The sequence below is a fragment of the Erinaceus europaeus genome, chromosome 15, assembly GCF_950295315.1.
Source record: "Erinaceus europaeus chromosome 15, mEriEur2.1, whole genome shotgun sequence".
Taxonomy (NCBI): domain Eukaryota; kingdom Metazoa; phylum Chordata; class Mammalia; order Eulipotyphla; family Erinaceidae; genus Erinaceus; species Erinaceus europaeus.
In genome coordinates, this window is record NC_080176.1 from 9,697,557 (window position 1) to 9,723,970 (window position 26,414).

The 26,414-nt window shown below is 50.9% G+C and overlaps 2 protein-coding genes across 2 annotated transcripts in view; one reads left to right on the top strand and one right to left on the bottom strand.

Moving 5' to 3' along the window:
* CHP2 (calcineurin like EF-hand protein 2) overlaps window positions 1-26,414 on the bottom strand; it is a 108,409-nt gene that overhangs the window by 20,646 nt on the left and 61,349 nt on the right. The gene's annotated exons all lie outside the window — the stretch shown is intronic.
* ERN2 (endoplasmic reticulum to nucleus signaling 2) lies at window positions 5,511-26,341 on the top strand. Its single transcript, XM_060174103.1, has 21 exons — window positions 5,511-5,588; window positions 8,576-8,681; window positions 9,999-10,032; window positions 10,227-10,299; window positions 12,722-12,794; window positions 12,899-13,006; window positions 13,254-13,355; window positions 13,691-13,955; window positions 16,596-16,674; window positions 16,756-17,025; window positions 18,943-19,098; window positions 19,320-19,473; window positions 21,495-21,579; window positions 21,693-21,882; window positions 21,961-22,060; window positions 22,134-22,339; window positions 24,627-24,774; window positions 24,868-24,995; window positions 25,798-25,921; window positions 26,001-26,068; window positions 26,150-26,341. Exons 1-21 carry the CDS (start codon window positions 5,511-5,513, stop codon window positions 26,339-26,341), a joined length of 2,739 nt encoding a protein of 912 aa, XP_060030086.1.

Sequence of the window (26,414 nt, forward strand, 5' to 3'; positions counted from 1 at the left end):
CAGAGTGATGTCTGGTTCTTTCTGTCCTCCTATCTTTCTCATGAATAAATAAATAAATTTTTTTAAGTTAAAAAAAAAAAACCTGCGCCTAGGTGTTTATATTAATATCATTCACAAATTCTAAGGCTTGTTTGGAAGCAAACAAGATGCCCAGCAGCAGGCAAGTAGATAAATAGCCTTTGGGTAGGGGACAGTGACACAGCATAATGGTTCTACAAAAGACTTTTTTTTTTTAAATATCTTATTTATTTATTCCTTTTATTGCCCTTGTTGTTTTATTGTTGTAGTTATTATTGTTGTCATCGTTGTTGTATAGGACAGAGAGAAATGGAGAGAGATGGGGAAGACAGAGAGGGGGAGAGAAAGCCAGACACCTGCAGACCTGCTTCACCACTTGTGAAGCGACTCCCCTGCAGGTGGGGAGCCAGGGGCTCGAACCGGGATCTTTCTGCCGGTCCTTGTGCTTTGCAACACATGTGCTTAACTCACTGTGGTACGGCCCAACTCCCTACAAAAGACTTTCATGCCTGAGGTTCCAAAGTCCCAGGTTCAGTCCTCTACACCACCATAAACTGGAGCTGAACTGTGCTCCAGTGCATCTCTCTCTTAAAATAAAATAATAGTAGTAATAACAACCTATGGGAGGGGGCAGGCAGTGCACATCTGCCATGCACAAGGACCCAGGTTTGAGCCCCCATCCCCCACCTCCATGGGGGAAGCTTCATGAATAATGAAGCAGGTTTGCAGATGTCTCTCTTTCTCTTTCCCTGTCTTCCCCTCTTCTCTCAATTTTTCTCTGTCCTAAAGAAGGGGGAGTGGGAAGCCACCAAGAGTAGTAGATTGATGGTGCAGGCACTCAGCTCCAGAGATAGGCCCGGTGGCAATAGAGAGAGAGAGGGAAAAAAAATGAAAGAGGAATTTTCTTTCTTCCTGATAATTATGTTGAGGCATTTATTGCATTTTCCAGTGAAAACGTTGTTATTTGTTAAACTCCCACATAAAGCGGTATATGTTTTCCTGATTCTTTATTTTTCTCCAATTGGTATGTTTACTCACCTGTCGGTTTGTGCACTGAATTATAGTGCTATTGTCGTTTTAGTTTGCTCAGCCCTCTCAGGAGACAAACCTCTCCCTACTAGTCCTCCTTTCACACAGTTAGTCTTGCCAACTTTAGCCAATTATTTTAAGATCTTGGGTTAACAGAATTTCATTACACTTGTCATTTAATTCGAAAAGAATGGCATTTTAATTATAGGAAGTCTTCCCACATGGGATCAGACCTTCCTTTATTCACATTTTCCTTTACAACCTTCATAAGATTTTGTTAATTTTTTTTTTTTGCCTCCAGGGTTATTCCTAGGAATTGGTTCTGACTCTGCAAATCCACTGCTCCTGGAGGCTATTTTTTTTGTTGCCCTTGTTGTTATTAATGCCGTTGTTGTTGGATAGGACAGAGAGAAATGGAGAGAGGAAGGGAAGACAGAGAAGGGGAGAGAAAGATAGACACCTGCAGAACTGCTTCACCGCAAGCGACTCCCCTGCAGGTGGGGAGCCGGGGGATCGAACCGGGATCCTTCCACTGGTCCTTGCGCTTTGCGCCACCTGCGCTTAACCCACTGTGCTACCGCCCGGCCCCCAGATTTTGTTAATTTTTTTATTGCCATCAGGGTTATCGCTGGGGCTCAGCACCTGTACAATGAATTCACTGCTCCTGGTGGCCTTTTTTTTTTTCTTTCTTTTTCTTTCTTTCTTTTTTTTTTTTGACAGGACAGAGAAAAATTGAGAGGAGTGGGGAGAGAGAGAGGGAGAGAGAAAGATAGATACCTGCAGACCTGCTTCACTGCTTGTGAGGCGTACTCCCTGAAGGTAGGGAGGTGGGGGCTAGAACCTGGGTCCATGCACTTGGTGATATGTATGCTTAACTGGGTATGCCACCGCCCCACCCCAGACTTTGGAGCTTTCTTTATGGAGGTCCTGGGCCTCCTTCATTAAATTTATCCCTGAATATTTGCTTCTTATCATCCTTGTGATTGGAATATTTTCACCTTTACTATTTCTGGGATGTGTGTATATGTTTTTACCAGAGCCCCAGCTCAACTCTGGCTTACGGTGGTGCTAGGAGTCAAACCTGGGACCTCAGAGCCTTGGGCATGAAAATCTGTTGTGCAAACCACTGTGCTATCTCCCTGGGGTCTTTGGTATTTTGCTAGAGCGAAGAGAGGCTACTGATTTGTGTCTACTTACTTAGGAGCAGAAAGCACAACGGACAAGACAGTTAACTATTTCTTTGTGGCTCGGCTTACCTTTTTTTTTAATATTTATTTATTCATTCCCTTTTGTTGCCTCTGTTGTTTTATTGTAGTTATTACTGGTTTTGTTATTGATGTCATTGTTGTCGGATAGAACAGAGAGGAATCGAGAGAGGAGAGGAAGACAGAGAGGGGGAGAGAAAGATAGACACCTGCAGACCTGCTTCACCACCTATGAAGCGACTCCCCTGCAGGTGGGGAGCCCAGGGCTCGAACTTGGCATACCTTTTTATTCCCACTTCCTTGTTGCCAGAGAAGGGAGGTCAGTCCCAGTCAATGGCCTCTCTGAGTTGAATCCAGAGTTAGTTTAAGGCAGAGGAGACAACATAATGGTTATACAAAGAGACTTTCAAGCCTGAGGCTCTGTAGTCCCAGGTTTAACTGGTACCATAGTAAGTCAGAGCTGAGCAGTGCTCTGTTATATAAATAAATAAATAAATAAATAAATAATAGATTTATTATTTTAGTATTTTTATTGCCACCAGGATTATTGCTGCAGTTCTGTGCCTGCGGTGTGAATCCACTGCTCTTGGTGGCCATTTTTACCTTTTTCTATTTTATTTGATAGACCAGAGAGAAACAGAGATAGAAAGAAAGACGCCTGCAGACCTGCTTCACAGCTCATGAAACAACCCCACTAGAGATGGGGAGGAGCAGGGGGTGGCACACCTGGTTGAACGCACGTGTTACAGTGCACAGCGACCCAGGTCACCACCTGCCAGGGGGAAGCTTCATGAGTGGTGAAGCAGGGCTACAGGTGTCTCTCTGTCTCTCTCCCTCTCTATCACCCTCTTCCCTCTCAATTTCTGCCTATCTCTATCCAATAATTAAATAAAGACAACTTTTTTTTTTAGAAAAGTTACAGTTCAACAATTTGTTTGGCTTTGTATGTTAACTCTCTTTTCAGCCACCAGGTTCCAGATGCCATCATGATGCCGACCAGGCTTCCCTGGACTGAAGACCCCACCAATGTGTCCTGGAGCTCTGCTTCCCCAGAGACCCACCCTACTAGGGAAAGAGAGAGGCAGGCTGGGAGTATGGATCAACCAGTCAACGCCCATGTTCAGCGGGGAAGCAATTACAGAAGCCAGACCTTCCACCTTCTGCAACCTACAAGGACCCTGGGTCCATGCTCCCAGAGGGATAGAGAATGGGAAAGCTATCAGGGGAGGGGATGGGATATGGAGATCGAGTGGTGGGAAGTGTGTGGCGTTGTACCCCTCCAATCCTACGGTTTTGTTAATGTCTCCTTTCTTAAATAATAATAAAAAAAGTTACAGATGGGGAGCCTGGGACTCAAACCCCAGTCCTTGTGCCCAGTGATATGCACTCAAACAGGTGTGTTGCCATCCAGACCCAACAGTGAGTTTCAATTCTAAGGCACGTCTGTGGTACCAGGAGGTAGGGGGCTAGGGGGTGGAGTCCTCTCATCATCTGTCTCCAAGAAGGCCCCCTAAGATGCCCTGGGTCTCATGGGGTCCTAGCTCTGTGTGTTGTCACTCTCCTGACACTCAGAGTTATGGAGAACATCCTTCACATAGTGAGAAGCACACACACACACACACACACACACACACACACACACACACACACACCGCCAGCACACCTTGGGTCCCAAGGCATTCACCCCCTTTTCCTCCTGGGCCCCACAAGCTTCTGTGAAGTCCCATTTGAGGGGGAGGGGGCTGCAGCCCTGCTCTTCTTCCTCCCTGATCCTCCTGGTCCTGTTTTCTCCCACAGCCTGGGGGATCTCCTTGCTCTTATTATTCATTCTCTCAAGCTGAGGCTAAGGCCCTGGGTCCTTTGAAAACTCCGAAGATAAAAGAAACTGCCTTGTCTCTCTTTCTGCTTCCCATCCCTCCTCTGAGACTGTCAGTTCAGAGCCACCTCGCTGCAATAGGAGAAGGGCTGTCAAAGCAAGAAGAGTGCTGGAGGGGTTCCCATTAATATTTCAGCCCTGTGTGCCCCCAAACACACACAGGCCGACTGAGGAAGAGAAGGAAATGGCAGTGGGGGTGGGGGAATGCGATTCACAGAGAGGCTCTGTTTCCAGGAGACAAAATTGTGAGTGAATCTGACTTTCTTTTTTTTTCTAGAATTTCTTTTTTTGAAACTTATTTATTTATTGGATAGACACAGAGAAATCAAGAAGAAGAAATAGGGGAGTGAGGGGAGAGGGAGAAAAAGAGAGGCCTGCAGCAGCACTGCTTCGCCACTCATGAAGCTTTTCCCCCAGGAAGTGGAGACCTGGGGCTCAAACCCAGATCTTTACACCATCATAATGTGTGTACTCTGCCAAGTGGGCCGTGGCCGAGCCCCTATGCGACCCCTGAGTTCCGTGTTTGACCGTGGCATCACCTCTCTGTCACACTTGGATCCCAGGCCTTGCTGCTGCTTCTGGGTGGGGAATGCTGGGAGGCAGAGAGAGATGTTGGGCTGGGGATACAGCTCAGTCTGTCAGAGCACAGGACTTGCATGCCTGAGACCCCAGAGAGGCCCCAGATTCAATCCTGAACACCAATATATGCCAAGAACTTAGCAGTGCTCTCTGTTCTTTTTCTCTCTTATCTGAAAAACAAATAAGTGAATCTTTATTTTTTACGATTACTATTTATTTATTTTAAATAAAGAGAGAGAAGCAGAAAGAGTGAAAGAAACCACAGCATTCAAGCTTGCTTCAATTAGGTGAGGACCGAGCTAGAACCTTGGTCACATACATATATGGCGAAGCCTAGAGTGTTATGCAAGTGAGCTATTTTACCACCCAAATGAATCATTTATTTATTTATTTATTTATTTATTTATTTATTTATTTTTCCAGGGCACTGTTCACCTCTGGCTAATGATAGTGTAAGGGATTGAACCTGAGGCTTTGGAGCCTCAGGCATAAGAGTCTCTTTGCATAACCATTATACTACTTCCCCAGCCCTGTATTTTTATTTATTTACTTTTTAATTTTTATTTTTCAAAGGTGTAAGGCATTTGGTCCACTACCTGCCACGTGTCTGGGTTGGTAAGATCTCTTCCCCTGGCATTTACAGAGAGAGTGACTGTAGGCTTCCAGGTGAGAGTGGTGGGAAGGGCGAGAAGGTTGCACCCAGCCGGGGGCGGAGTCTCCTCCAGGCCAGGCAAGGGCCCAGCTGTTCCCCGAGGCTCCGGGGACTCCTGGGGACCCGGCCAGCCCTACGGGTGCCCTGGATGATGGCGAACGTGGCACGGGGATCCCTGCCCAGCTTCCTACTGCAGAGTGTGGTGCTGCTGGGGACCCTGGCGCCCCAGGTGAGAAGGGGCGGGGTGGAGGGCGAGGCACTGGGGTGGTGGTGGGGGGAACACCGGCGTGCCTCGCCCTTCTGGGGGTCCCAGGGGTCTCCGATCAACCCCCTGGTGAGAGAAAACTAGCTTTGGGGACTAGCAGTGACCCCCGCAGACCTTTTGCAGATGAGAAGTTTAGGGGTACAGGTAGACAGAACAGAGGAGGTAGGGGGCTGGCTTTTCTACCTTGGGGTTCAGGGCTCCCTTGGGACATGTAATTGATTTCAGTGTTCTGCTGAGGAAGCGATTACACTGCGTACAAATTCAGACAGCTCACACACACACACACCACTGTCACACACACACACACACACACACACTTCTCTTAGCTGTGTTTCAGGTTCAGAAATGGAGCAGGTGGGCAGAAGCTGAAAGTGTAGGAGGATTTTGTGCAGACCTGCTTGGAGTGAAGAAGGAATCTCATCACAGGAGCGAGAGGACCAGGCCGGATGGTGGCACACCTGGTTGAGGGCACATGTTACAGTGCTCAACGACCTGGGTTCGAGCCCTGGTCCCCACCTGTACAGGGAAAGCTTTGTGAATGAAGAAGCAGGACTGCAAGTGTCTCTCTGTTTCTCTCCTTCTGTGTCTCCCTCTACTCTCTCAATTTCTGGCTGTCTCTATCCAATAAATAAAGACAGTAGAAGAAGGAGATGGAGGAGAAGGAGAGGAAATGGAGCTAGGAAAAAGCCCAGGGTAGACGTTTCTGCCCAGCTTGACCCCCCCAACAGCTAAGGGGTCCTCCTGGGATTAAGCTCCCCATCTCCAGCTCTGGGGTTTCCCCAAGGCTGCCAAGAAGGCACATGAGCTCGATTTAGCTTCCAGCAGCAAAACTAGAAATAAGAACAATTCAATTTTTAAAAAGAAGAAGAAAAAGAAATCCTCCCATTATTTTTAAAATTGACAACAAATTTAAAAACAAGATTTTTCGCACTGTGCTAGTCAGACAGAACCCAGCAGGGGGCAATTGGTCTCTGACTATTTGGTGGGACCCAGTGTCCCTCCTGCCCCCCTGCAAAGCACAGGAGAGTCCCCAGAAAAGTGAGAGGCCAGGAGGTAGCCCCCCCAACCCCCTACTCTCCTCCCCAAGTGCACCCCCGCAGAAAACTCTAAGGGTACTGCAGCAGGATGTAATGCTGGCAGGGGAGTGGCTAGGCTTCCCGGATGTTGGGGTTCCTCTTGCTGGTGACTGGGCCTCACCCTGTTTGCTTAGGGAGTGGCTGGAGTAGGTGAGTTGGCCCAGTGGGGACCAGATAACAGGGTGCCCCCAGTCCTGCACTGAGTGGTGGTGGGGGATGCAGGATCCTGCCACCCAAAGCAGCTGGGCCTATTTGGAAAGGTAGATGGGATTCATTCCCAAAGTGGCGGGCTGTGTGCAGAGGAGCCTGGAGATGCTATCCGAGAGGTGGGGGGGGTTCAAATCTCTGCTCTGCTATTTGGTGTGTGCATAGCTTTGGCTCTGTTGTCTGACCACACAGGGGGTGAGGAGGGCAGTGGCAGGCAGCCTCACTGGAGGCTCTCAGGGTCAGTGGTGCAGGGCGACTGAGAGATAGTTCACCTGGTAGAGCGCACACTGGGCGCTGTGTGAGGACCTGGGTTCGAGCCTCCAGCCACCACATATGGGCACCTGCATAAAAGAAACTTCACAAGCAGAGGAGCAGGGCTGCAGGTGTCTCTCTCTTTCCCTGTCTCCTCCTTGCCCCCTCAATTTCTCTCTGTCTCTAACCCCCAAATATGTGTGTGTGTTTATCCACACTCATATATGTGAAAATAAATGAAGATTTATTATCATTTATTTTTGCTAATTGAGTTATCACTGGGGCTCAAGTGTCTGCTCCCAGTGGATATATATATATATATATATATATATATATATATATATATTCATATATATATATGAATTTTTTTAAAAAATTACTTGTTAATGAGAAAGATAGGAGGAGAGAGAGAAAGAACCAGACATCTTTCTGGTACATGTGCTGCCAGGGATCAAACTCAGGACCTCATGCTTGAGAGTCCAGTGCTTTATCCACTGTGCCACCTCCCAGACCACTATATATATGAAATTGAGAGTGGAGAACTTTATCTTTGTTTTGGCCACCAAGGTTATGTTATCAGCCTGCATGATTAATCCACCACTCCCAGTGGCCTTTTTTCCTTTCTTTTTTTTTTTTTTTAATTTGATAGGACAGATAGAAATTGAGAGGGGAGAGAGACTCGGACAGTAGCGCAGCGGGTTAAGCGCACGTAGCGTAAAGCGCAAGACCAACATAAGGAAGCCGGTTCGAGCCCCCAGCTCCCCACCTGCAGGGGGATCCCTTCACAGGCGGTGAAGCAGGTTTGCAGGTGTCTGTCTTTCTCTCCCCCCTCTGTCTTCCCCTCTCCATTTCTCTCTGTCCTATCTAACAATAACATCAATAAAAAAATAAATAACAACAATCAATAACAACAATAAAAAAAAACAAGGGCAACAAAAGGCAAAATAAATAAATATTTTTTTTTAATTTAAAAAAAAGAAAAGAAATTGAGAGGGGAAGAGAAGATAGAGAGGGAGAGAGATACCTGCATCCTTGCTTCACCAATGGTAAAGCTTTCCCTGCATGCCCCACACACACACACACACACAGGTGGGGACTGGGGGCTTGAACCCGGTTCCTTGCACGTGGTAATATGTGCATTCAACTGAGTGTGCCACAGCCCAGCCCCTAAGTAAAATACTTTAAGTAAAATTAAAAGGCTTCAGATTTCTTTGGAAATCCACAAGGAGTTGAGGAGGAAAAGCCAGAGATGGGACAGAATGAGGAAGTCCTGCCACCACCCCTTCCCTCTTTCCTGAGCAGGGTGTCCCCAGGCACCCCTCCTTATCCTTCTCTGGCCCCTGGAGGGATGGGGTTCCAGTCACCCTCTCCTAGCTGGGGTGAGAGCCTCCAGGGTTGACTTTGATCCCAACACAGGTCCAGAGCCTCAGCCCCGAGAACCTCCTGCTCGTGTCCACCTTGGACGGAAGTCTCCATGCACTCAGCAAGCAGACGGGGACCCCACAGTGGACACTGAAGGATGGTGAGCCAGGAGCAGGCACCCCCTTCCCCGGGTCCTGGCATCACCAGGGCGGGGGATCACCTGGCCATAGAGGGAAAGTGGGAGTGTCTGGAACCCACCAAACCAGTGTCCACTGTGTGGCCTTGGAAAAGCCGCTCAGCTTCTCTGAGTCTCGATATCCTTCCTTGTAAAATGGGTGTGCTGGGGGGCCGGACGGTAGTGCACCGGGTTAAGCACACATACTGTAAAGTGCAAGGACCGGTGCAAGGATCCTGGTTCGAGCCCCCAGCTTCCCACCTGCAGGGGGGTCACTTCCCAAGCAGTGAAGCAAGTCAGCGGGTGTCTGTCTTCCCTTCCTTCTCAATTTCTTTCTGTCCTATTCAACGATAACATCTGAACAGGAGCAGCAGATTTGGAGTGTAGGCACCGAACCCCAGTGATAACCTTGGAGGCAAAAAAAAAAAAAAAAAAGTGTACCGGCACTGGGGAGATAGGGTGGCAGGCATAGGTGTCTGGGCTCCAGAGGTCCTAGGTTCAATCCTCAGCAACACTATATGCCAGAGCTGAGCAGTGCTCTGGTTTCCCTCATGATAAAAAGAAGGGGGGGTGGGGAATCTGTAGAATGTGAAGGTGGCATAATGGTTATGCAAAGAGAATCTCATGCCTGAGGCTCCAAAGGCCCAGGTTCAATCCCCAGTACCATCATAAACTGGGCAGTGCCATGGAAATGAGGATAGAGAGAGAGGAGGAAAAGGAAAAAGAAAAAGAAAAGAAAAGAAGCAATCTATTTTTTAAAAAAATGAGATGGTCTGGGAGATGGTGCAGTGGATACAACACTAGACTCTCAAGCATGAGGTCTTGAGTTCAATCCCTAGCAGCACATGTACCAGAGTGATGTCTGGTTCTTTCTCTCTCTCTTTCTATCTTTCTCATTAATAAATAAATGAAATCTCTCTAAAAAAAAAAAATTAATTAATTAATGGGTTAAGGGCCAGGCATCTAGTTAAGCACACACATTACATAGGACTCAAGGACCAGGGTTCAAGCCCCTGGTCTCCACGTTCAGGGGGAAAGCTTCATGAGTGGTGAAGCAGGGCTGCAGGTGTCTCTCTGTCTCTTTCCCTCTCTCTTTGTCCCTCCTCTCTCAATTTCTCTCTGTCTCTACCCAATAATAAATAAATAAATCGGATTTTTAAAAAATGGGTTGTAGAGTAAAGAGATGGTTCTGGGGGTGGGGGCAGCTTTGTGTTCAGGTGGGGTGCAGGGGGTGGAGGTACCCCAGATCTGAGTCGATGAACTTCAGGAGGGGCGTTCCACACTGAGTCTCTGTCCCTACAGACCCCGCCCCGCTGGGCCCAATGTTCGTCACAGAGTAAGTGAAGCTGCTGCTTTGTTGGGGGGAGTTTGGGGGGGCAGGGCTGTCTATGGGGGGAACAATTTGGGGAGAGAGTGGGCCCCTGTGGCATCCCCTGGAGGGTGGGCTTCCTGGGGGGCAGGCAGAGGGAAGACAGAGGCCTCCTGGAATCAGGGGGCAGCACCCAAGCTCCCCCATCACCTGCCCCCCAGGACGGCCTTTCTCTCGAACCCCTCTGATGGCAACCTGTACGTGCTGGGGACCCAGAAGCAACAGGGACTAATGGTGGGTCTCCAATTGGGGGTCTTAGGGGGCTCCTGGGAACCAAAGCACTGGGAGGGGGGAAGGGGTGAAGGTGGTTCCTGGTAGCCAGACAAGGTGGTGGGGATTCTGAGGGTCTTGCCCTCAGTCACGGCTCTGCGTGCACCATGGGAAGGCTGTCTGGGGGAGCCTACCAAGGGGTTGCTGAGGTATCTCTATGCCTGCAGAGTAGACCCTCCCCACAATGCTGAGGCCATCCCAGAAGTTCATCTAGGACTTTTGAGTGTCCTCGAGGAAGAACCCTACGTATCCATTAGCTCATGTTAGTCATCCCAAACTCAATGTTCTTCACACCCAAACAGCTTGGGGTGGGAGACAGACTGGGCTGAAGAAACAGCATAAAATACGAAACAGAGAGTCGCATGTTCAATCCCCAACACCACCATAAACCAAAGATGAGCAGTGCTCTGGTGTTTCTGTATCCTTCTCTATCTCTCTAATTAATATAAAATAAATGCAATTTATCATAAGACAAAACAGGGAGGGGGTAGATAGCATAATGGTTATGCAAACAGGCTCTCACTGCAAAGTCCCAGGTTCAACCTCCGCACCACCATAAGGCAGAGATGATCAGTACTCTAGTTAAAAAAATAATCATGCACAAGGACCAGAGTAAGGATCCTGGTTCGAGCCCCTGGCTCCCCACCTGCAGGGGAGCCACTTCACAGGCGGTGAAGCAGGTCTGCAGGTGTCTGTCTTTCTCTCCCCCTCTCTGTCTTCCCCTCCTCTCTCCATTTCTCTGTCCTGTCCAACAACAATGACATCAATAACAACAGTAATAACTACAACAATAATAATAATAACAACAACAAGACAAAACAGAGAGATATCCCAGAACTGACGTCAACACACCTGGCTTCTCAGTCCTCCTCCGTCACATTAGGAAAAATGATGACAAGATAGAATAGAATGCGATCCCCTCCCTATGCCTGCAGGCCTGTGTACCCCCCCACCCCAGCTGCCCCAGGGCCTCCTCTTCCAGCCCTTGAACTCCCCAGGATTCAGGTGGTGGCCGTCACTCAGCTGTCCCTCTGGCCAAGCTCAAGTTTTCCTTGCTTGGTTCTCATCCACCAACCACCTTACGGCTCAGCCAGTAGAGTACACACATTATCTCTTGATCATGCTCCAGGACCCAGCTTTCCAACTGGTGGAACAGTGCTGTGGTGTCAGTCCTTCCCTCCAAGTCTCTCACCTTCTATCTAAAGAAAGAAAGAAAAGTCCAGGGAGGTAGGGAAAAAAGATAAGTGAATAAGAGTCTACCGGGACTGGTGGAGGTGTGCAGGCACAAGCCTCAGCAATGGCCCTGGTGGCAGAAAATGAAGTAAAGGGAGTGGAGAGCTGGGGAAACAGCATAATAGTTCTGCAAAGAGACTTTGTGCCTGAGACTCTAGGGTCCCAGGTTCAAGCCCCAGCATCACCCAAAGCAAGAGGTAAGTAGGACTGTGGTCTCTTTTCCTTTCTGTATTTCTCTCATTAAAAATAATTAATTAGGGAGTTGGGCGGTAATGCAGCAGGTTAAGCGCACGTGGCACAAAGCACAAGGACTCGCTGAAGGATCCTAGTTCAAGCCCCCGGCTCTCCACCTGCAGGGGAGTCGCTTCACAGGCGATAAAGCAGATCTGCAGGTGTCTATCTTTCTCTCTCTCTCTCTCTGTCTTCCCCTCCTCTCTCCATTTCTCTCTGTCCTATCCAACAATGACGACATCAATTACAACAATAATAACTACAACAATAATAAAAAACTAGGGCAACAAAAAGGGAAAATAAATATAAAAATTTTTAAATAATTAATTAATCAATTAAAGAAGGAGAACAATAGGGCTATTCTCCCCAGGTTTTTTCCATCAGGTCTAGAACATCAGGAACAGCATAATGGCTCTGCAAAAGACTTTCATGCCCAAGCCACTGAAGTCCCAGGTTCAATTCTCAGCACCACTAGAGCTGATAAGCCAGAGCTAATCAGTACCCTTGTATCTATCTAATCTATCTATTTCCTTTTTTTCTCTCCATCTCTCTCTCTCACAAATAAAGAAATAAATAAAATATTAAAAGAAAGCATCACAGAGTTAGATGCAGTGAGATCAGAACCTGCCTTACTTTATAAAAACAAAAAGGACCTTCAGTTGCACAGTTCAGAACATGGGCTTAGGCTGAGGAGACAGCGTGATGCTTCTGCAAAGAGACTCCCATGCCTGAGGCTCTTGAGGTCCCAGGTTCAAGCCCCAGCACCACCACAAGCCAGAGCTGATCAGGACTCTGGTGTCTTTATGAATCTTTCTCCCTGTTTCTTTCTCATTAAAATAAATAAACAAGGTTGCAGGAGGAGGACGAAGGAGAGGCTAGTGGGGGCAGTGAGTGAATGACTGTGTTTCTCTTCCCTTCCCAGAAATTACCGTTCACCGTCCCCGAGCTGGTCCACACCTCCCCGTGTCGCAGCTCTGACGGGGTCTTCTACACAGGTGAGCGTCAGCTCAGCCTGGGGACTCCAAGAATGGGATCCTGGGACAGGAGGGGAGCCTCTGCCATGCTGCCCAGGGGCTCGACACACTCCCTCTCCCTGTAGGCCGGAAGCAGGACACCTGGTTCGTAGTGAACCCCGAGTCCGGGGAGACACAGAGGACACTGACTACAGAGGAACCCTCTGCCCCCTGCCTCTACATTGGCCGAACACGTGAGTCAGCCCTCGGGCTCTGGAAGCCCCTCTTCCCCCATTTTCCTTCGCTCTACCCAGGCCTGGCTATCCAGGTTGAAAGTGATTTGTTAGTTGGCAAAACATTGCACTGAGCACTGAGCACTAAACAAGAGGGGATAGAGACACTTGAGGCTCTTGTGATGCTGGGTGCTGGGGCCCCTGAATGGGGGCGGGAGGACCTGGGTTGGCAGGTTCTCTGTGGTCTTGACCCTGGCTTCTGCCCCAGAGTACACAGTCACCATGCATGACCCCCGGGCCCCCACCCTGAGCTGGAACACCGCCTACCGCCGCTACTCGGCTCCCCTCATGGGAGGTACCCCTGGGAAATGTGAGTAATGTTCCCCACCCCCGCCGCCGTGCCGACCCCTTCCCCCCCACTAGGCACCCACACGTAGAATAACAGGTATAGCCTCCCTGGGCTGCTGTGGGACCCCCCCCCAATACACAGACTGGCCTGACCTTGAAGAGAACCCATATCCCACCCAGCACCCCAACTGAGCCCCCAGTTTCTACCCAGAACCCTAGTGGCTCCCAAGTGATCAAGTGACCCCATGAACTCAGACTGTCCCCCAGGTCCTGCTCCCCCTCTCAGCGAATCCCCCAATAACCCCCACACACACCCAGCACCTCTACGTGCGTGACCCAGGACCCCCTCTCCCACAGACACGGGCTTCCTGGCTGCCTGCGGAGTGGGTCTGCTGCTGGCTGTGGACCCGGGCACTGGGATGGTACAGTGGTCCCAGGACTTGGGCCTGCCCGTGACAGGCATCTACACCTGGCACCAGGACAGCCTGCGCCAGCTGCCCCACCTCACTCTGGCCCGAGAGACCCTGCACTTCTTGGCCCTCCGCTGGGGCCGCATCCGCCTGCCTGCTGCATCCCCCCAAGACAGCGCCCCCCACTTCTCTGACCTGGACACGCAGTTGATGTAGGTGCCTTGCTGGGAAGAGCTCCAGGAGGAGCCCTCAGGCCAGTGGGTGGGTGTGATTGGGGAGGGAGGGGTGCAGGGGGAGGAGGACCCTGACCCACCAGGACTGCTGGACAGGGTCATACTGGTTATTTACCAAACTGGTTTAAGAAAAGCAGCATCCTGCCCTACACTGTGGGCGCCCAGGGACTCCTGAGCAGGGCCAGGAGATAGAAGGGACCCCGTTGGTTCTGCAAGTATTATTAAGTGAGCACCTACTCGTCTTCCCAACTGCGGAAACCTCATAGTGAGAGAGCAAGGCATGTTACAGTAAAGAATGAGATGGGCAAAGTGTAGATTCACCGTAGTGCACCCAGTTAAGAGCACATATTACCAAATGCAAGGACCCAGGTTCAAGCCCCTGCTCCCCACTTCCAGGGGGGAAGCTTCAACCAGCATTGAAGCAGGTCTGTAAGTGTCTGTCTTTCTCTGTTTCTCTCCCTCTTAATTTCTCTCTGTCATACCAAATATAATAGAAAAAAAAAAAAGGAGGACCGGGTGGTGGCGTACCTGGTTGAGTGCACATGTTGCAATGTGCAAAGACCTGGGTTCAAGCCCCAGTCCCCACCTGTAGGGGGAAAACTTCATGAGTAGTGAAGCAGTGCTGCAGGTGTCTCTCTGTCTCTCTCCTCTATCTCCCCCTACCCTCTCAATTTCTGGCTGTATCTCCAATAAATAAAGATAATAATTTTTTAAAAAATTAAAAGAGAAAAAAAGGGGAAATGGCCACTGCCAGGAGCATTGGGTTCCTAGTGCTGGCACCAGGCCCCAGTGATGACCCTGGTGGCAAATAAATAAATAAAAACAGTGGGGGTAGGTAGATAGCATAGTGGTTATGCAAAGAAACTCTCATGCCAGAGGCTCCAAAGTCCCAGGTTCAATCCCCTGCACCACCATAAGCCAGAGCTGAGCAGTGCTCTGGGGAAATAAAAGAAAGAAAGAAAGAAAGAAAGAAAGAAAGAAAGAAAGAAAGAAAGAAAGAAAGAAAGAAAGGAAGGAAGGAAGGGATCAACCCCCAGCAGTGTAACCCTGGCAGTAACAATAAAGGAAGGTGATGGGTCCAGTTTTGGAAAATTGAACTCCTAGAAGATGCCTGAGCTAGACACTAATTTAGACATTATAACTAGGGGCTAGGGGACCACTCACCCAGGAGAGCATATGCCTTCCCTTGCATGAGACCGTGGGTTCGAGCTCTGGCACCACGTGGGAACACAGCAGCAGGGGGAAGCACCAGAGATGGTGGAGCTATGCTATGGTGTCTCTCCCTTTCTCTGTCTCTCCCTCTCTTCTTCCTCTATCTGAAATATAAATTGGGCTCAGGAATGGTGAACTTGAGCATGCAGGAATTTCCCAGTTAACACCAAAAGAAAAAGAATGAAGAGGGAGTCAGGCAGTAGCACAGCGGGTTAAGCGCATGTGGTGCAAAGTGGAAGGACCTGCGTAAGGATCCCGGTTCGAGCCACCGGCTCCCCACCTGCAGGGGAGTCACTTCACAGGCGGTGAAGCAGGTCTGCAGGTGTCTGTCTTTCTCTCCCCCTCTCTGTCTTCCCCTCCTCTCTCCATTTCTATCCTATCCAACAACGGCGACATCAACAACAACTACAACAATTAAACAAGGGCAACAAAAGGGAATACATAAATAAATATTTTTAAAAAGAAAAAGAATGAAGGAAAGAGAGAGACATCAGACTATTATGTGTTTGTTTGTTTTTTTTCTTTATACAGTACTGGGACTTCATGTATGCATCACTATTGAGGAGGCCAAGTTTTTCACTCTACTTTGTTTTGGAGATGCAGGGGGTGGTAAACAGAGAGAGAGAAACACACAGAGAGAGAGAAGAGACACCACAGCACCTCTCCACCATCCATGTAATTTCTTTCTTTTTTTAAAATATTTTATTTATTTGTTAATGAGAAAGATAGGAAAGAGAAAGAAACAGACATCACTTTGGTACATATGCTGCCGGGGATTGAACTCAGGACCTCATGCTTGAGAGTCTAGTGACTTAGCCATTGCCCCACCTCCTGGACCACCATCCATGTAATTTCTTATATATATATATATTTATTTATTTATTTTCCCTTTTGTTGTCCTTGTTGGTTTTCATTGTTGTTGTAGTTATTGTTGTTGTTGTTGATGTCATTGTTGGATAGGACAGAGAGAAATGGAGAGAGGAGGGGAAGACAGAGAAGGGGAGAGAGAAAGGTAGACACCTGCAGACCTGCTTTATCGCCTGTGAAGCGACTCCCCTGCAGGTGGGGAGCTGGGGGCTCAAATCGGGATCCTTAAGCCGGTCCTTGCGCTTTGCGTCACGTGCACTTAACCCGCTGTGCTACCACTCGACTCCCCATGTAATTTATTTCTTAAGTGCTGCTGACTGGGTGAGCTGTCCCCCAAGCCCTAACAGAGTCTTTGTATGAATCAGCATTTGCTGTGTAACAAGTCAGGTGGTCTCAAAGCTCCAAAGGACAAGAGGACATGCCCTGTTTATGTCACCCTGCCCCTGTCCCCCATCACATGGCCAAGCCCTGGGTCAGCGTGAGAGGGGCCATTTGTTCAATGTGGACCTCACTCTTCTCCTTGTCCCCCTCCCCACCCAGGATGACTCTGTACGTGGGGAAGAGTGAAGGTGGCTTCTATGTGTCTGAAGCGCTGGTCCACACAGGGGTGGCCCTAGTGGTGAGAAAGGGTCTTTAGGGGGGCTTTGGGGTGCAGGAGTCCTTCCCCCCACTCACCGCTCCCCCTTTTCTTCTGCCACAGCCTCGAGGGCTGACTCTGGCCCCTGTGGATGGCCCCACCACAGAGGAGGTGACGCTGCAGGTCTCAGGAGAGCGAGGCGGCTCCCCCAGCACGGCTGTGAGGTACCCTTCGGGCAGCGTGGCTCTGCCCAGCCAGTGGCTGCTTATTGGGCACCATGAGCTGCCACCGGTGCTGCACACCACCGTGCTGAGAGTCCACGCCCGCCCAGGGGCCACGCCTGATGAGGCCAGGCCCACCGAGAGCGCACAGGCCCCCGGCCATTTCTTGAAGGTCAGTTGAAGGGGACTCACTGGGGGTGGGGGGTCGCTGGTGGACCTTGTCTTGTCTTCAGGCTTCTAGGAATGATGTTCAGGGGGCCAGGCAATGGTGCATCTGGTTGCACACACATGTTACCATACATAAATATATGGGTTCAGGCCCCCGGGCCCCATCAGCAGAAGGGACGAGATAGACACCTGCAGACCTGCTTCACCGCTTGTGAAGCAACCCCCCTGCAGGTGGGGAGCCAGGGGCTCCAACCAGGATCCATAAGCCGGTCCTTGAGTTTTGTGTCATGTGTGCTTAACCCACTGTGTTACCGCCAGCCCCCTAGTTTATCTTTATCTTTTTTTTTTTTTTTTTTTACCAGAGCACTGATCAGCTCTGGTTGATGATGATGCCAAGGGATTGACCTGGGACTTTGGAGCCTCAGCCTGACAATCTGTTTGCATAACCATTATGCCACCTACCCTTGCCCTCCTTTATAGCTTTTCTGTTCACATCTGAGGTTTTTTTCTATCTTTTTCTTTTTTTAAAATATTTATTTAGTCCCTTTTGTTGCCCTTGTTGTTTTATTGTTGCAGTTATTATTGATGTCACTGTTGTTAGATAGGACAGAGAGAAATGGAAAGAGGAGAGAAAGACAGAGAGGGGGAGAGAAAGATAGACACCTGCAAACCTGCTTCACCGCTTGTGAAGCGACTCCCCTGCAGGTGGAGAGCTGGAGGCTCGAACGGGGATCCTTACATTGGTCCTTGTGCTTTGTGCTACCTGTGCTTAACCTGCTGCGCTACTACCAGACTCCCCCCCTTTTTTTTTCTATTTTATATACTTCCAGAGAGAAAGAGAGAGGGAGGGACAGAAAGAAGAGAGAAAATGGGGGGGGGGAGGGTGTCAGGCCGTAACACACGGGCTTAAACACACATAGTGCGAGGTGCAAGGACCAGCACAAGGATCCCAGCTCAAGCCCACAGTGCACAAGGACCTAGGTTCAAGCCTCTACAGAGTGAAGCTTCACGAAAAGTGAAACAGATCTGTGGGTCTCTCTCCCTCCCTCTCCCCTGTAACCTCCCTCCCCAATTTCTTTCTCCTATAAAATATAAGAAAAATAAAATAAAACAAAAAGAGATGTATTAAAAAAAAAGTTCTGAAGTTCCAGGTTCAATCCCCTGCACCACGATAAACCAAAGCTGATCAGTTTTCTGGTAAAAAAAAAAAAAAACACCAAAATAATAAATAAATAAATAAAGCCAGATGGTGGTAGCACACCGAGTTAAGGACTCACATTACAGTGTGCAAGGACCCAGGTTCAAGCCCCTAGTCCCCCCACGTGAAGAGGGAAAGCTTCATGAGTGGTGAAGCAGGTCTGCAGGTGTCTCCCTCTCTCTTCTCAATTTCTCTCTCTCTCTTCTTCCCTCTCTCTCCAATAATAAAATAAATGAAAATTTTAGGAAAGAATCAGGCAAGGCCTGGAGCAATTTAGAAGTCTAGGAGCTAGTCAGAATTGCTTGGCAGCCCACTTCAGGCCCATCAAATTCAGCTTTGGAGGCTGGTGTCTGTTTTTTTCCCCAAGAGCATTGATTGATTGATTGATTGACTGATTGATTTCATAAGAGAAAGAAAGAGAGCAACAGAACTTGGGACACTGCTCCGCCCTGACTGATGATGCCAGGGATTGAACCTCGGACTTCTGTGACACCCAAGCAGGAAAATCTGGTGTGCAGACCACAGTGCTGTCTTCCCAGCCCAAGGGCATCCGTCCTGTTAGGGACTCCCCAGGAGAAGCGGCTCACTGCGATGTTTCCCATCATTCCTACCCTTCCAGCCCTGTAGCTGAGCTCAGCCCTGCTCCTGACTTTGGAGGGGGGGGTTGGGAGCTCTCGGGGGCGGGGGAGAGGGAGTCAGGACTGAGAGCCTCTTTGTCCTCAGCTCCTAAGCCTGAACTGGGAGAAGCCTTGGGGTCAGGAGCTGAATCCTGCAAAGCAAGACCCAGACAGGCAGGCAACGTTGGGCCCCCAGAACCTGCTGACTGCGGGCCTCACTGCAGTCCTCCTGGGCGGATGGGTCCTCTTCCTGATGAGGCAGGTAAGCTCCTGCCCTTGGGCTGGCTCAGGGCCTTGTTGGGGGGGGGGGGGAGGGCTGAGTGGGAGTCACTCTGCTCTGCTCTGCAGCTCTGACAACACCCAGCTGCTTCCTTCTGCCTCCACTTGAGCCTGTAGCTTGTGTGTTTCCCCCACCCCCCACCCCCAGCCAGCCATGTCACCCTTCTCGGGCACCCTGCTGGCTCTCAGACCTTCCTGTTTCAGCAGCTGGTGGAGAAGCAGCAGCCTCCCATGGCACCCACGGGCTCTCCCCAGACCTCCCAGGGGTCTCCGCGCCAGTCCTCAGGGGTCAAGCTGAGGGGCCCCAAGAGACCTCGGAACCCAACAGAGCCGGCCCCTGTGCTTGAAGAGCCTGAAGGTGAGGACCAGGGAACAGGGAAGGGCAGACTCAGGGACGGCAGAAGAAGAGGGGCAGGTTTGGTTCACAGCCATTTTATTAGGATCCAGGAGATAGACCGTCTGGCAGAGGGCTCCGGGTTCAACCCCTGGCACCACATGGAAGCACCAGGAGCAGCATAGGCAGTGTTCTGAGGTGTCATATAAAAATTTCAAAAGTTGGGGGTCAGGTGGTAGTGCAGCGGGTTAAGCGCACATGGTGCAAAGCATAAGGACCAGTGTAGGAATGCCCGGCTCCCCACCTGCAGGGGGGTCGCTTCACAGGCAGTGAAGCGGGTCTGCAGGTGTCTGTCTCTCTCTCCTCCTCTGCCTTCCCCTCCTCTCTCCATTTCTCTCTGTCCTATCCAACGACGAACGACATCAACAATAACAAAAATAACCGTAGTCTGGGAGGTGGTACACTGAAAAGGCATTGGACTCTCAAGCATGAGGTCCTGAGTTCGATCCCCGGCAGCACATGTACCAGAGTGATGTCTGGTTCTTTCTCTCTCCTCCTATCTTCCTCATTAATAAATAAAATATTTTTTTTAAAAAAAAAGAGATGGAGTTAAACAATAGTAACCACAACAAGGGTTTGAAGGGGGGGGGGGAATGGCCTCCAGGAGCAGTGGATTCATGGTGCAGGCACTGAGCCCCAGCAATAACCCTGGAGGCAAAAAAAAATTTTTAAGTTGGGGCCAGATGGTGGTGCACCTGGTTGAGAGCACATGTTACAATGCCCAAGGTCCTGGGTTCGAGCCTCCGATCACCACCTGCAGGGTGAAAGCTTTGGTAAAGCAGGTGTCTCTCTCCCTATCTCCCCCATCCCTCTCACTTTCTCTCTGTCTCTTTCCCTCTCTGTCCCCCTTCCCTCTAAATTTCTCTGTCCTATCAAATAAATAAAGTAAAAGTGGAGGCCAGGTGGTAGTGCACCTGGTTGATCACACGTTACAATGTGCAAGAACCCAGGTTCGAACCCCCTACCTGCAGGGGGAAAGCTTCACAAGTGGTGAAGCAGGGCTGCAAGTGTCTATCTCCCTCTCTCCCCCTTCCCTCTCAATTTCTTGCTGTCTCTATCCAATAAAAAAATAATAAAGGTAATAAAAATTTTAAATGATAAAAGTTTTAAAAAAGAAGAAAGAGGGAGTCGGGCTGTAGTGCAGCAGATTAAGCGCAGGTGGCGCAAAGCACAAGGACCGGCATAAGGATCCCAGTTCGAATCCCGGCTCCCCACCTGCAGGGGAGTCGCTTCACAGGCGGTGAAGCAGGTCTGCAGGTATCTATCTTTCTCTCCCCCTCTCTGTCTTCCCCTCCTCTCTCCATTTCTCTCTGTCCTATCCAACAATAATAATAACTACAACAATAAAAAAATAAGGGCAACAAAAGGGAATAAATAAATAAAATAAATATTAAAAAAAAAAGAAAGAAAAACATTTAAAAACAGTACAATAGGGGGCCGGGTGGTCGTGCAGCAGGTTAAGTGCATATAGCTCAAAGAGCAAGGACCGCATAAGGATCCTGGTTTGAGCCCTCAGCCCTCCACCTGCATTCACAAGCAGTGAGGCAGATCTGCAAGAGTTCATCTTTCTCTCCCCCTCTCTGTCTTCCCTCTTTTCTGGATTTCTCTCTGTCCTATTCAACAACAGCAGTGGCAACAATAACAACAAGGGCAACAAAATGGAGAAAATGGCCTCCAGGAGCAGTGGATTGGTAGTGCAGGCACTGAGCCCCAGCGATAACCCTGGAGGCAAAAAAGAAAGAAAGAAAGAAAGAAAGAAAGAAAGAAAGAAAGAAAGAAAGAAAGAAAGAAAGAAAGAAAGAAAGAAAGAACACCTAAAGGAATGAGAAACAGTGATGGAGAGGAAGCTGGGGAACCTGCCCAGGCGGTAGCCAGACATGTTGGGAGGGACACCCGGTGCCAGGTGGAGGGGACGGGTCTAGGTGGTTCTGGTGGGTAGGGGTCCAGTGGAGACTGGCTCTCCCTGCCACCCACCTGCTCCCCAGCTGAGCAGCTCACGGTGGTGGGAAAGATTTCCTTCAACCCCAGAGACGTGCTGGGCCGAGGAGCAGGAGGAACCTTTGTCTTCCGGTAAGTGGAGGCTGCAGAGGTGGCATTGCCCAGTCAGGACGCCCCTGAAGAGCTGTCCTTTCATTTGCGGCTCCCCTTGGGCCCCTGCCCGCCCCACCCGCCCCGCCTCCCAGGGGCCAGTTCGAGGGGCGCGCCGTGGCAGTGAAGCGGCTGCTGCGGGAATGCTTCGGCCTGGTCCGACGGGAGGTGCAGCTGTTGCAGGAGTCGGACCGACACCCCAACGTGCTGCGATACTTCTGCACGGAGAGGGGTCCCCAGTTCCACTACATCGCCCTGGAGCTCTGCAGGGCGTCGCTGCAGGAGGTGGGGTGAGGGCACTGGGGCTGGGGCGTGGGAAGTCCCTGCAGCTGCAGGCCAAAATGCACCCCCACTGCTCCCCAGTTTGTGGCCCACCCAGAGCGAGACCGCTGGGGCCTGGAGCCCAAGACGGCACTGCAGCAACTGACCTGTGGCCTGGCCCACCTGCACTCACTGCACATAGGTAAGACAGGGGGTCCCCAGCTCTTGGTCCCCCCTGGGGCTGTCAGTCACTCCGCCTTGCTCTGCTCTGTCAGTGCACCGAGACCTGAAGCCCGGCAACGTCCTCATCACGGAACCTGACGGCCAGGGCCGCAGCAGGGTGGTGCTCTCCGACTTCGGCCTCTGCAAGAAGCTGCCTGCCGGCCGCTGCAGCTTCAGCCTGCGATCGGGCATCCCGGGCACCGAGGGCTGGATGGCGCCCGAGCTCCTGCAGCTGCAGTGCCAGCCCCTGGGCAGCCCGGTGAGTCCTTCACACCCAGGGCCAAGTGAGCTGAGCCCCTAGCACCCAGCTCGGCTCCCCCTCCTGGGAGGGGGCCAAATCACCCCGTTTTTACTCAGGGCAATGGCACTCGAGCCTGGACTATCTCACCACTCTTGCTAGACACTGGAAGCACAGATTTCTGGTAGGGGAGATAGCATAATGGTAATACAGACTCTCCTGACAGAGACTCTGTCTGAGGCCCTGGGTTCAGTTCCCAGCACCACCATAAGCCAGAATTGAGAAGTGCTCTGGGGAGGGGGAAAAAAAAGAGAAAGCTTAGGGAGTCAGGTGGTAGCACAGCGGGTTAAGCGCACATGGCTCAAAATGCAAGGACAGGTGGAAGGATCCCAGCTCGAGCTCCCGGCCCCCCACCTGCAGAGGAGTTGCTTCACAGGTGGTGACGCAGGTCTGCAGGTGTCTGTCTTCCCCTCCTCTATGTCTCTCTGTCCTATCCAACAATGACATCAATAACAACAGCAATAATAACTATAACAATAAAAACAAGGGCAACACAAGGGAATAAATAATTTTTAAAGAGAGAGAAAGCTTAACAGATGCTGCTGCCAGGAAGATGATATAGTGGTTATGCAACTTTCATGCCTGAAGCTTTGAGTTCCTAGGTTCAATTCCTGCACCACCATCAGCCAGAACTGAACAGTGCTAAGGCTTAAAGAAGGAATGAAGGGTGGTGGTGGCAAACCTGGTTGAATGCATGTTATTACCATGCACAAGAACCTGGGTTCAAAACCCCAGTCCCCACTTACGGGGGGAAGCTTCATAAGTGATAAAGCAGGGCTGCAAATGTCTCTCTCTTTCCCTATCTCCCCCTCCCTTCTCAATTTCTCTCATCTCCCCTTCCTCTCTCAATTTTTAAAAGATTTTTAAAAATATTTATTCCCTTTTGTTGCCCTTGTTTTATTGTTGTAGTTATTACTGTTATTGATGCCATTATTGTTGGATAAGACAGAGAGAAATGGAGAGAAGAAAGATAGACAGAGAGGGGGAGAAAGACAGACACCTGCAGACCTGCTTTACCACTTGTGAAGCGACTCCCCTGCAGATGGGGAGTCAGGGGCTCGAACCGGGATCCTTGAGCAGGTCCTTGCACTTTGCGCCACCTGCACTTAACCTTTTGCACTACCGCCCAACTCCCCCCCCCCTCAATTTTTGTCTCTACCCAAAATTTTTTTTAAAAAGGGAGGGTAGGGGAGTAGAGGGGCCAAGTGATGGCACAACCAGTAAAAAGCACATGTCGGGGGCTGGGCAGTAGCGCAGTGGGTTAAACACACATGGTGCGAAGCACAAGGACTGGCGTAAGGGTCCCTGTTCGAGGCCCTGGCTCCCCACCTGCAGGAGGGTCAAGTGGTGAAGCAGGTCTGCAGGTGTCTGTCTTTCTCTCCCCCTGTCTCCCCTCCTCTCTCCATTTCTCTCTATCCTATCAGCAATAACAGTAATAACAACAAGGGCTACAAAGGTAACAAAAATGGGGGGGAATGGCCTTCAGGAGCAGTTCAAGCACCAAGCCCCAGCAATAACCCTGGAGGCAAAAATAAAATGGCACATTTCCCTGCACAAAGACCCAGGTTCAAGCCCCTGGCCCACACCTGCCAGGAGAAGCTTCATAAGAGGAAGGACAGGTTGCAGGTGTCTCTCCTCATCTCTCTCCTGATTTCTATCTCAATCATAATGAAAATAATTTTAAAAAATTTTTTATTCCCTTTGGTTGCCCTTGTTTTATTGTCATAGTTATTATTGTTGTTATTGGTTGTTGTTGGATAGGACAGAGCGAAATTGAGAGAGGAAGGGAAGCCAGAGGGGGAGAGAAAGATAGACATCCGCAGACCTGCTTCACCGCTTGTGAAGCGACTCCCCTGCAAAGTAGGGAGCCTGGGGCTCGAACCAGGATCCTTATGCTGGTCCTTGCGCTTTGTGCCACATGGGCTTAGCCCGCTGCGCTACCGCCCGACTCCCAGTGAAAATAATTTAAGACAAAAATGAAAGTTCAGGCTCTTCCACCTTCAAAGAATCCGTGGAAGCAACCCAGCCAGTCACAGCTACACCTGTGCTGCCTAGCCCTCCTCCCGGGGCTCACCCACAACTTCACCTGGGGTTGGGAGCTCAGCAGGCGCGAGGATTTTCGCAAGAAAACCAGAAGCCCCTGTGGGTCTGCACTGCCAGCTGCTGGCTCAGCCCAGGGCAGAGTTCAGCCAGGCAGGCTTCCTGGAGGCAGACTCCTTACACACACACGTGCCCCACTGGCCCACAGACCAGCGCGGTGGACATCTTCTCTGCAGGCTGCTTGTTCTACTACGTGCTTTCCGGCGGCAGCCACCCCTTTGGGGCAGACCTCTATCGCCAGGCCAACATCCTGGCGGGGACGCCCTGCCTGGCTCACCTGGAGGAGGACACCCACGGTGAGGGCACCTGTCTGGGATCAGAGGGAGGCACCTGTCTGGGATCAGAGGGCAGGTGGACAGGCTGAGCCACGCCTCCACTTATCCCCGCAGACAAGGTGACTGCCCGGGACCTGGTGGAGGCCATGCTGAGCCCCCTGCCCTGGACACGCCCGTCAGCTCAGGGGGTGCTGGCCCACCCCTTCTTCTGGTCCAGAGTCAAGGAGCTCCAGTTCTTCCAGGTCGGGGGACCCTCGGCAAACCCCAAACTTGGTTTTGAGCAACAGAAAAAGGGGAAGGCTGGTGGGAGACGGGAGCTCAGGATTCCTTCTCTGAATCCAAGCTGGAGGGTGGGACAGAGAGCTCACTGGGTAGGGTACACGCAGGCTTTGCTATGTGTCCAGACACCACATGGGCGTGCCAGTCGAGACCAGGAGGAAGCTCTCTGATGCGGTGTTTATTTCTCCTTGTCTGCTTGAATGAAAGAAACTGACCAAGGGAGCAGTGAAACGGTGTTTGTAGGTCTCAGTAACGCACACACAAAACTAACACATCAAGGAGGAGCCAATGGGGTAGGGGAGACGGCATAATGGTCATGCAAAGAGACTCTTGTGTGACCAAGTTCAATCCCCTGCACCACCATAAACCAGAGCTGAGCAGTGCTCTGGAGAAAAAAAAAAAAAGCCAAGACTCCTAAATGCTGCCATCTTGGTGCTCCAAAACCTCCACACTCTCGCCTCTCATGCATACACGCCATTGCTTCCTGACCTCGTGGTCCCTTGTCCTTATCTCCAAGCCCAGACAGTCCACCCCACTGTGACCGTGAGCAAGGAACTTGGTGCCCCTGAGCCTTGGTTTGCTCATCTGTGACAGGGTGACCCCCTCATCATGGGCAGGGCCCTATGGCGCTGACAGGAGCACACTGGCAGAGAGGCTGCACTCTACAGCAGCAGCCTGCCATATCTAGACTGTCCCGACGCCAAGCAGGGGCTCCAGTCCTATGGGCTGGCCCTGGTCATGAGCTGCCCTTCTGTGGGGCTCTAGGATGTCAGCGACTGGCTGGAGAAAGAGCCGGAGCAGGGGCCCCTGGTGGCGGCGCTGGAGGAGGGAGGCTCCACTGTGGTCCGGGGTGACTGGCACAGGCACATCTCCCTGCCGCTGCAGACAGGTAACAGGTGCACCTGGAGGGGGAGGAGGTCTGGGGGGACTGGCACAGGTAGCTTGACCTCTGCCCCCGCTGCCCACAGACCTGAGGAGGTTTCGCTCCTACAAGGGCACGTCGGTGAGGGACCTGCTCCGTGCCATGCGCAACAAGGTGAGTGCCCAAAACAAGGTGGGGCGGGCACTTGGGGACGCCTGGTGATGGCTGAGCGGGCCGTCTGCTCTGACCTTCCAGAAGCACCACTACAGGGAGCTCCCTACGGAGGTCCAACAGACGCTGGGCCCCGTCCCCGATGGCTTCGTGGGATACTTCACTGGCCGTTTCCCCCGGCTGCTCCTGCACACGCACCGCGCCATGAGGAGCTGCGCCACTGAGAGCCTCTTCCTGGCCTACTTCCCCTCTGCCTCGGGGCCCTGGGGGAGCTGAGGCCCCGCAGCAGCAGCAGGACCCACGGCTGAGACTGACCCAGGCCCAGACAGCAGAAAAGACCCCGTAGAGG

Bases quoted from the DNA above. Each gene is read 5' to 3' on its own strand.
- ERN2 (XM_060174103.1), top strand. From the start codon at position 5,511: ATGGCGAACGTGGCACGGGGATCCCTGCCCAGCTTCCTACTGCAGAGT. The intron at 19,099-19,319 runs GTAAGCTCCTGC...TTCCTGTTTCAG, and splicing joins TCCTCTTCCTGATGAGGCAG to CAGCTGGTGGAGAAGCAGCA. The intron at 26,069-26,149 runs GTGAGTGCCCAA...CTGACCTTCCAG, and splicing joins TCCGTGCCATGCGCAACAAG to AAGCACCACTACAGGGAGCT.